The following is an 11,180-nucleotide window of genomic DNA, read 5'->3' on the forward strand; positions in this document are numbered from 1 at the left end:
TGCACTCGGCAAAGATTAACACTTTGCCAAGTTCCATGGCAAATGTATTCAGCAAAGACTAACACTTTGCCGAGTGCATTTCCCTTGCACTCGGCAACTATAGCGACGCTAGGCAAAGTGTCACCCAAAATGTACAGAAATGGTGTTTTGCCAAGTGTTTTTACTTTGACACTTGGCAAAGGCTTTCTTTGCCGAGTGTAACACTCAGCAAAGTGACCAAACCGGTTGCGCTAGCAATGGATATGATGCTAAGAGCAGAAGAAATCCGAGGCAGAAAGGGAGAGGTCTCCTTAATTAGCAGGAGTACGCATGGTGTTGAGTTGTGTAGTGACCAGAGGAGGGGCGGCTCTTAAATAGGGTGTGGAGGTGCCTCAGGTTCAACGAATGTGGACACTCTATGGTTTTGATGAGAGTCAATTACTGGTGCCATGAATCACTAGTAACGCGAAGGTTAATTCACTACTATGAATCACATGGCTCCAAGATGTTCCAATCAGGAGAGATTTGAGAAAGGTGGTATCCAGGTTAGCAAATCTTATTACCCAAAATAGTATTATAATGTTTTAGTGTCCTGATCTAATTTCACATTCAACTTTCAAGTTCTTCACAAGGAAGTTAAAGAAATCATGGAAGTGTGCTCAACAATGCCACAAAGAGGCCAATGCCCTCCACTTCTTGTGGTTTTTGATTCCCGTTGGGAACTTTCTCGAACTCATGGCACTTACTTATTTACGTTTTGAAATCTTTTCTGTGAACAATTCAGAATTCATAGTTTTGCGCCTGAAAGTTTCTATTTGGGCGTATCCTGCTGGAATTTGTGTGTGTTATTACTTCCCTGTACCTTCCAGTGCCACACACACACTTCACACACGCGCGCGCACAGACACAAATTTCTGTGGCATATACACAAAATTGTGTGAGCAAAATAGTGGACTCTATGGAGTACACACATTTTTATTTAGATTTGACTACATAGAAATAACACTTATAAATACCTATTTTCAGTTTTACTGTGCAGGCTGATGCCAATATTAAGGATATGACCTTCACAGCTGAATTTGTTGGGGATGTTGATTATTTCGAGAATAGAGAAAAAGGCGATTGTGACAATCTTATGACACCCCTTTTGATAACTGATCCTTCCCAGAGGCTAGTCATTTGCCCCAATAAATGTGGAAATATTTCTGGCTTTATGAGTGGCATCAATGACCACACACCGTAAGTAATTGAGTTTCTGTTGGTATTCTAGTGTTCTCACATTAAATAAAGGATGTGGTATTGTGTTGTTTCTATGTTTAAAACTCTTAAATCGATGGAAGGATGGAAAGAAGAAGCAAAATGTCAAATGTGTGTCGTATGACATTGATGGGGAGAGCCATGTATTGTTGGTGGCCTACCGTGATATAGCATGTGGTGAAAAGCTATATTGTGACTACAATGGATAAGAGAATATGGCATATCCCACTCATCATTTCCTCTAACTTGTTAGATAATTTTGCAAATTTCATCATAGTTTAATTCTGATTGTTATTAGCAATTCCATGATGCAAATTAGTGATCTTGTGATGACAAAGCATGTGTTTATGTTCATTTTAATTTCTTTAACTAACACAAACAAAAGAATAAACCAGGCAAGGTCTAGAGTGCACCCGAGGCAAGACCAGTGCCTTGCCTCAGGCACTTGTTGCGTCGTTCCCAGAACAAGACATTGTGTCGGTCTGGGCTGCTCGATGTAGCCTTCGCAGTGCAAATAGCTATCACGAAGTCATCATGATGATCTTGATGTTCACTTGGGGAACTTAGCTATGGCGACCTGGAGGTAGTCTTTAACATCCCGTATTTTTACGGAATGTTATATTCTCCAAAAATGTGAGTTTCAAAATTTTTGTGGTAATGCTGTAGTAAATCCACCTAAGTAGTATTTCTATCTCTCTAAATTCTTAGTAAATTAAAACTTTGAACTAAACTAAGGATATTATTTTTGTTAGTGTGCTATATTTGGAGTTGGAGTTTATTTTGGATCTACCTTGTTTCCATTTGATTTGAATGTTTTTGTTTGAATTGTGTGGGTTTTAATTTGAATTATGCCAATTCAAATTAAAACCAACAGCTAACCTCTAACAGGCCAAAACCCTTGGACCAACCCAACCCAAACTCTATCACCTACCCAGCCTGGCCCAAACCGCACAGCCACCCCGGTCTACCCTGCGTCCTGGCCCGATCTGCCTCGGCCCGTTACCCCGCGCGCCTGTGTGGCCCGAGCTGCGAGCCAGCCGGCCCAGCCCAACACCACACGCCTTTCCCCCTTTTCGCCTTGAGTCGCTGCCCTGTGGGCCCGACGTGTGATCCTCCACCTTTACCCCTTTCCAGCTGCCCCGCCGCGGCCCTCTGCTTTGCGCCGCGCCGCGCGGACGCCTCCTCCGCTCCGCGCCAAGCCGTTCAACGGCCGCGCCTGCCACACCTGCTTCGCTGACGCCACCCTCTGCCCCGCTTGCCGGCCACGACCACCCCGCGACCCCGAACGCGAAGCGGAGAAGCCCACGGACGCCTCCTCCGCTCCGCGCCAAGCCGTTCAACGGCCGCGCCTGCCACACCTGCCTCGCTGACGCCACGCTCTGCCCCGCTTGCCGGCCATGACCACCCCGCGACCCCGAACGCGAAGCGGAGAAGCCCGGATGGCCGCCACGTACCCCTCCGCGCGCACCCCCTATCCCAGCGTCAATCCTTGGTGTTCGCGCCCAATCGACCGCCCGCACCAAGCCGATCCCTAACCCGACCGCCTATAAGAGCCCCCACAACCGCAGCCAAACCCTAGCTACCTCCCCTCTTCCCCAATCGACCGCCGCCGCCGCCGCGCCAGAGAAACAGAGGAAGGGAGTGAAAAGAGGGAGATGGAGAGGAGGACGAGCTGGACCTGAGCATGCCAAGGAAGAAGGGAGGAGGAGAAGGAGCTCGACGTCGCCGCCCGAGCCGAGCATCGCTGTGACCAGGAGGAGCCGACACCGCGCCGCCTGAGCCAAGGACGCCGCCGGAGTTCTTCACCATGCCGGCGCCCGTATGCCTACACCGGAGCCCCAGCTCGGCATGGCACAGCTCCGCGTCAACGGTGCATCACCTTGCCACCGCTCCACGCCCTTCTCCCTCGATCCCGCCAGTGAGCCATCGTTGCGCCGCCCCTTTTTCACCCCGGTTCTGTTGCTTGCCGCCATCCCAAGCCACCCGCACCCGGCTTTGCCGTCGAACGCCGCCGCCTTGGCCTTGTCCAACCGAGCTCTGCATCGCTGCTGCAGCCATGACCCGCGGACCTGCGTCGCCAAGATCCCGCGTGCGTGAGGGTACCGCTTGCTGTCGAGAGGCCGAAAGGCCCTACCTTGGGCCTTGCCGCGCACCCTCTCTACACCAGCAAGCGGCTCCGCCGCCCCACGGCCGCACCCTCACCACACCGGTGCCACGCCGCATCACGCCACCCTGCCTCGCCGGAACCGCGTAGACGCACCACGCCGCCGCGAGCCCGTACCCGGCCTCACCTCGCTGCCGACCTAGCCACCTGACCCCGTCGAGCCGCCATGCTTGAACCCGGCGCCGCCGTCGCCGTCACGCCGCGGCCTGGGAAGCCAACAGCCGCACGCGCTTGCCGTCGCCCGTTCCGCCTCGCCTTGGCCGCGCTCGGTACACACTCCATCGTCCCTGTCCTCCTCTAGCCTGACCTCGCCGCTGCGGCCCCGGATCCCGGGATTCCGCGCATGCGCGTTCCCGAGCAGCCTAGTGCCTTCACCACCGTGAACCGTGCCCAGCCCTGCCGCCCGAGCTCGCCGCCGCCTCGCCCATGCATGGCTGCCTCGCCATGGCCACAACGCGCCACGCCGCGAGCGCGCACACCCCCACGCCCAGGAGGCGCCCCTACTCACAAATCGCGCACACCTCCAACCACATGAGCCTGAGCCGCACCGGATCGATCCCAGTCACACCGGATCCGCTAGTCAATGACATACGGGGCCTAGCTGCAAGAGAGAGGAAGAAGACGCTGACACGTGGGATCGGGACATCAGTGAGAGGAAAGGGAAGAAAGAAAAGAAAAGAAAAGAAGAAGAAGAAGAAGAAGAAGAAGAAGAAGAAGAAGAAGAAGAAGAAGAAGAAGAAGAAGAAGAAGAAGAAGGGCCAGATTCGGCCCGAGAAGAAGAAGAGTCCAGTTTCCCTTTGAAGCCCGCTGACCCTTTTTCCTTTTTCTTTACCTTTTTACACAACACCTGACACATGGGCCCCGCCCATCAACCTCACTGTCTCGCTGACGCGTGGGACCCAGCTGACCCTGGATGTGGACCCGCGCTGACCGTTGACTTGGTCAATGTTGACCAAGTCAACACTGACGTCAGCATCTGCTGACCTCGTGCTGACGTCAGCAGGACACGTGGCACTCTCTGGTGCTGCCACGTGTCAGCCTGAGTGCTTTTCTTTTTCCGAAAACCTTTTATTAATTTCAAAAATTAGTTTAAGCTTCAAAAATTCGTAATAAATCAACCGGAGCTCCGAAAATTATGGAACCAGTTTCATAATTCTTCTAAAATCATGACCTATGTGTTAGAATAGGATTTGTTGTGTGGTTGGATCTTATTTGAGCAGTTTTAGTGTATTTTTGCACTCTAGTCCTTATAGTTATACATAATTACGAATAGGTCCCTAAGAGAAGAAGCTGATTGATGCCCTAGTCACCCAGAAGACCCAGAAGGACGTCCCGGACTACGAGAAGCCCCCAAGACCCTGGAGGACTATGACGAGTTACCAGATTCACGCCCATCTATGACTTGAATTCCTATATGGAGTACACACATAATAAAAATTTGAGTGACATCCACACAAAATTGTGTGAGCAAAACAATTAACTATATGGAGTACACACACATTATATGTATTATTCGATTACATAGAAACAATATTTAATATAAAGATATGTAGCTCTCATGCGTGTTCCAGAAAAAAAGAAATAATACTTATTTCTGATGACAATACATTTTCCCTAGTCTATTACCACCGGTTCCAATACGACCTCACGGTGATAATAGACATCACTGCCAGATCCTGTTATGACCCAACAGTGATAGGTTCGACAAGCATCACCGCTGGTCATATTACGAACTTGCGGTGATAAGAGAACACACTGATTAATCTCCCACCATCTCCCCCTTCCCCTCTCTCTTAGTCTCTTATCCACTCCCGGTCCTTCTCTTTCACCCTTCCACGAGCTCTCCTCTTCCCCAAGAGCTGTCACCCATCCCCGCCCCTCCCCTCCTCCCAGCCACCGTCTCCCTTCCCATCCTCCTTTCCCCTCCTCTCCTACAAGCCGAGGCTGCCATTTGTCCCCTCCTCCCAACCTCTCCTCCTCTCCTAGCGGCGCGTGGGGTCATGTGTGAGCAGTGAGGATCTGTATAGGCGTAGCCACAGGGTGCAACACGGAGGGGCTGCACAAGTGCGTTGTGATGTGGCGGCGCAGCGCACGGCACATTGGCAGAGCGGTGCGGTGTTGACGCTCCATACGGTCCCATTTTGAACACCATTTTGACCCTAAAATTATGAGAACTAGCATCATGCCCGCATATTTATCCAAAATAATGCCAATTCCAGATATCCCCTACAAACTATTGGTGTGTTGGAATTTGGGCAAAAATGCAGGTTAAATGCACCTCAGAAGAAAAGGTGCCAAATGTTGACCAATCAGAGCGTGCTATTCAGCCCCCCTAATCAAAGGGCATGCTATACAAAAACAATTAACCGAGGTGGGCAAAAACAATTAACCGAAGCGTTTTCTGCAACCGCCTCAGATGCAACGTCACGGTAAATAACTTCTTTTCAAAGGCGGTTGCGCTTGCTCGCCTCGGTTAATCAAACAAAAAATAAAAAAGAGCCCGAGCCCACTGAGCCCATCACGGGCCTGCCAAGCCCATCGCCGCCGCTGTAGTGGGCTCCGCCCCAGTCGCCGCCACAGGCTGCCACCACTGTGCGCTCTGCCCCAGCCACCGCGGCACGGCGCGGCCGGCTGACCACCCACGCCGCCACATGAGGGAGAATGGAGGCGGCCCCTCCATGCGACAGCATGGCCAAAAGGAGCCCGGAGGGATGATAGAGATGGTAGCTGCGGGAGTGAGGGAGGGATTGAAGTGATTTAGGGCGTGTTTGTTTCCGCTTTATGCGGCGCGTTTGAGCTAAAAACGCGGAATAAACCAACCAAACAGCCGGCGTTCGACGCGCGTTCGAGAACCACGCATCGAAGAATAAGCGGCAGCTTCAACGTGCAGACGCAAAATCGCGAGAAGCGAGCTTCCAGCCGCGTTTTGCTTATACGCAGCGCGCATATGCCCGCCACGGTTTCAAACAGGGCCTTAGGGTTTGAAGTTACTTTTATATGTTGGAGGTGTTAGTGGGCTGATGTGGGCTAGTGTGGGCTGGCGTCTGCGCCTGATTTACCGAGGTGGTTGTATTGCAAAACAACCACCTCGGTTAATATTAATTAACCGAGGCGGTTATTTAAAAATGACCGCTTCGGTTAATCTATTTTGCAAGGCGGTTTTCTATAACCGTCTCGGTTAATAAAAAGTGAATGCTTCGGTTAATGCTGGCCATTAACCGAGGCAGTTATTTTTTCTGCTGCCTCTGAGGACTTTTTTAAAGGTCACGGTTTATGTTTTTTTTTTTGTAGTAGTGGGGCCTATAACTGGGGCACTGTTGACAGCTCTTACATGTCAAATCTACACTGTTAGCTCCTACATGGACGCATAAAAGACGAGAATCAACATTAGTCGTAACAGTTATTACTAACAAATTCCACAAAGTGTTGCTATGCAGGTCACTTATTCTTAGAGATGAGAAGGAAACACACCTCAAGAGCAAGGGAAACACACTCTCAATCAGGGAAACACCATTTCAACGAATTAGGCACGAGCATGAGGATCCATAGGTCCACTAGAGCAAGCAAACCGACTTAAGACAGTCGGGGCACTGACCACCGACCTAGAGGCCAACTTACCAGTCATTCAGAGAAGACTGAGATCGGTTGGTGGCACTGGGAGGTCGGCAGAACCAAAGGTTCGGCCGAATCGACCCTGGGACATGTCCTCTCCATCTTGCATGTGGCATCACCTCATTGGCCCCCAATGGTGGTTCAAGGCGCAAGCACTCCAATTCCCAATCGAAGCACCCTTGGCCAATAAAGGAGGGTGTAAGAATGAAGACACACTTCACACTTGCACATTTGCACTCTCCTATCCCATTCCGAGCTCTAGGCTCACTCTAGAGGGTTAGCGCTGCCTCATTGTAAGGATTCATGCTGTCCACTGTATATTCAAAAAAAAGGCACCGCAATCGTCAACAAAATCAGGAATGCTCTCATCTTCTTCTTTATTATTCTCCAGCATAATTCCCCTTTCTCCATGCTCGGTCCAAACATTGTAGTTGGGTATAAAGCCATTTTGGAACAAGTGACTGTAGATGATTCTTGTTGAGGAGTAATCCTTCTCATTCCTACAAATTCGGCATGGACAGCGAAAGAAACCATCATGCTTGTGTTTCTTAGACTCATCGATTAATTTGTGCACGCCATTAATAAACTTCGTGGAATGCTGGTTGGCGTCCATTGCTGATTCATCTGGAAAAAAAAAGAGTAAATCTACTAGCATGAATAACTAAAATGTAAGAAATATCCATCACAAAACAAGAATTAATTAAAATTCAATATAATTATTTTGACACTCTTAGACAACCTTTTTTGCGTATATATACCACTGAAATTTGTGTCTTTGCGTGCGCGTGTGTGTCTGTGTGTGTGACACTGGAAGGTCCAGGGAAGTTGCACACACAAAAATTTCAGCAGCATACACATCTACAAGATATTGTGCCTTCTATGACAATTTTCTAGATTATGACGCATCTTCTGTGACAGTAGCAGGGAAGGGGTACAACGACAAGAAAAATATTATAATTGTCACAATCCAGTGTGGATTATGACAACCTGGATTGTGACAATTACATCCTTTTTCTTGTCATTGTACCCCTTCCCGGACTATATGCTACTGGCATAGAAGGTGCGTCATAATCCAACAAATTTCTCATAGAAGGCCCAATCTCTTGTAGTATCAATAGCAACTTTTAGGCACAAAACTATGAACTATGAATAGTGTACGGAAAAGATTTCAAAAAGTAAATAAGTAAGCGCCATCTCTACTACTAAAAAATGGTAGGCAGGTTCCCTGTGGTTCAAAGTTTCATAGGGAAACTTTCCCTAGGGTTTTCCATCAGAACCATAGGTCAATCTTTGTTTCCATTGAATTTTTTCCTAGGAGTCATTCCCTACCAAATTTCCTAGTAAAATGCTTTCTCTAGGATTTTTTTGATTATTTCCCTAGAGCTGGCTCTAGGGAAATATGTTGATTCCAGTAGTGTGAAAGTGGCATTTCTAGGGGCCGGTGCTGGCGCCACAAGCCCCTGGAAACGGTGGCCATATCTTGGGGCGACTGATGGCGTCATCCACTCCTAAAAATACATTTTTTGGGATGAATGATGGCCTGACCCACTCTAAACAAAAATGATTTTCGGGGGCGGGGACGGCATGACCCTCCCCTACAAATGGTCCCATGCAAATAAATTCAAAACTTTTTATATGATGTTGGATGATGTCAAACTTTATATCAAAATTGTAGAGGTTGACAAGGCCCAAAATTTTGAGGATGATAACATTTTCATTTAAGGACATTTAATAGTCATATGAGACCTTTTAGAATCACAAGATCATTTAATAGTTGTGCCCTACACATGACTATGACTATATATTAAATCATACAACTGAAGTCATACTTTGATGTTTCTACTCTCTTAACCTTTATATATACTGAAATGTTTCTAGTCAAGTCATTTTGAAATAGTTGTGCCCTAAAATACTGCAGTATAGAAGTTTTACCTTTTGGATTTGTTTCGCTATATTTAAAGATTTAAATGAATTTTCAGAATAACATAGAAAAATATTTTAAGGGGTGGGTGGTGGCGTCACCGACCCATAAAAATAGATTTCTAGGTGCGGGTGATGGCGTCAACGGCTCCTATAAATCGATCTTAAAATTAATATAAAAGCGTATCATACCTCATAGAGTGATAAGTGACTATATAGTGTGGTGGAGAGAAGGGTACGCGTGAGACTTTAGGTAAGTGGTTGATGAAAAAATTGTATCTCTATAGTAGAGAGGCTTGTGGTGGTGGCTGGTTGGCTGGTAGGCTATGATATTTTTTTTGGTTGTTACTTTGATGTTTTCGGATTTTTCAATTTTTTCCTAAAAATTGATTTGCAGGGAGGGTCATGCTATGATTCGCTCCAAATAATCAGTTTGTAGGGGCGAGTCATGCCCTAGAAATGGATTTACAGGGGTGGGCATATTATCCTCTCTTGCAAACGGCTATTTGTAGCTGCGAAAAGCAGGGGCGGATACCACACCTCCCCTACAAAAATGGTGTTTTGTCCGCCCTAAAAATTGATTTTTAGAAGTGCTAGTCCCGGTTAGCCACTGATACGAGCAAAAACCTATGGCTTCCTTTGGCACCAGTACAGAACATACCCACATCGGATATCAGTTAATTGCTACATGCATAAATGATTGATTTGTTCGAACCGCACTTTGTATTAATTACTACTTCCAGCCATGGTGTAAGTGAATAGGTCACAATTCAACGTAGCCATATCAATGTTTGTAGCCTACATTTCCTACTGGTAGGGGATCGGTTGATATTTGCAGTGCATCGATCAGCTAGCCGTATGCAGTCAATACAAGTGCCGAATGAAACAAAAAAAAAAACACCAAATAGACAAGGAAGACAAATTAGTAGGAACGTTTGGTCCCACAAGGTAGCCTCGAACCTGTACCAATGCCATTTTGTGCAAAGAAATTTACAATGCAAAACAACAGCTTTGAAAGCTCAAAAACACTGAAGGAAACGAATTCAACAGTAGCCATGCTGTTGTTCCATCAATCACCATGCAAGCAATGGAAACAAAAGGTCTCACACATTTCACATGATATTAGGCACTGGAGCACGTTGCTTCCTGGAACTGGAAGGAATAATTACCTTGGGAGAGCCTACATTTCGCGGGCTCGCCATCCTGCTCATCGTTCTGAATCCGAAAGAAATCGATGATCTTGGCCTCCTCCATTGGAAAGCCTATGATTCAATGCAGAAAGAAGCAGGAAAAACAGTGAGAGGGTGAGGATATACAGAACAAGGCAAACAATCTAAACGAAATCGACAGAAGGAAGCATAAAAACATTGAGAAGGTGAGATAGCATAGCAAGTCAACAATCTAAAGAAATGAAAAATGAGCAACGGGAGAGAGGAGAATGTGGAGATGGAGGTCGCGAGAAGCGCACTGCCTCACTTTTGAAGCGCTTGACGGGCGGGCCGGCGCAGTCGGGGCAGAACCATGGGCCGATGGGGACCATGGCGGCGATCGGGAGGAGGCAGAAGGTGTAGCGGCCGCGGTCGCAGCGGTCGCAGAGCAGCAGCTCGTCGTCGCGGTCGCCGGAGCCGCAGGTGTCGCACACGGCGGCAGCGTAGCCGGTCTCGTGCTGCGCCCTGCGCGCGGGCGACTGGGCGCGAGCGGCGCATGACGTCGGCCAAGGTGGAGTAGCGGCGCGGCGTCGGGGGCAGCCTGTTTACGCGATCACCCGAGCGGCGAGTGACGTCGGTCATGGAACAGTAGCGGAGCGGCATCGGGAGCTCTCGCAGCCGCAGCATCGGTGCAATGCGCTCGCGCTCTACCTCCGGCGAGGTCGAGGACGACGACGGCGCGTGGCTGCCCATGGCTGCGGAGAGGCGGGGGGGCAAGGGGACGGAGGTCTCGGTCGAGAGAGGAAGGAGATGGCGGCCGGAGTGGAGGCGTGAATTGGGGCCCTACGTCGTCATGTAGGAGGGTGAGGTGACCGTTGCTACTTCTCACCGCATGCAGCTAGCCGCCGCGGACACTGGTTTTCTTATTCTTGCCTATTTTGTTTTCGTTTCTCGTGTTTCTTTCTTAACACACATCTTCTTTGTGTTCAAGTTTTCAGATTGTCTTGCCTTTTATATGGCACATCTTACGAATTCGCGGTTATGTATGTTATGTCTTTATTGCTTTTTTTAGAATTTGTTTGGTTAGCTTATTGTTTGAG

At 48.5% G+C, this 11,180-nt stretch overlaps 1 protein-coding gene across 1 annotated transcript; it reads right to left on the minus strand.

Annotated features, from left to right (window-relative positions):
• Positions 1-7,281: 7,281 nt before the first annotated feature.
• LOC120645463 (histone-lysine N-methyltransferase ATXR5-like) lies at positions 7,282-10,833 on the minus strand. The gene is made up of 4 exons (XM_039922243.1): positions 10,690-10,833; positions 10,409-10,619; positions 10,102-10,194; positions 7,282-7,325 (listed from the first exon to the last, which is right to left on the minus strand). Exons 1-4 carry the CDS (start codon positions 10,831-10,833, stop codon positions 7,282-7,284), a joined length of 492 nt encoding a protein of 163 aa, XP_039778177.1.
• Between the last annotated feature and the right edge of the window lie 347 nt (positions 10,834-11,180).

Source organism: Panicum virgatum, chromosome 8K (assembly GCF_016808335.1).
Source record: "Panicum virgatum strain AP13 chromosome 8K, P.virgatum_v5, whole genome shotgun sequence".
In the NCBI taxonomy this organism is placed as follows: Eukaryota; Viridiplantae; Streptophyta; class Magnoliopsida; order Poales; family Poaceae; genus Panicum; species Panicum virgatum.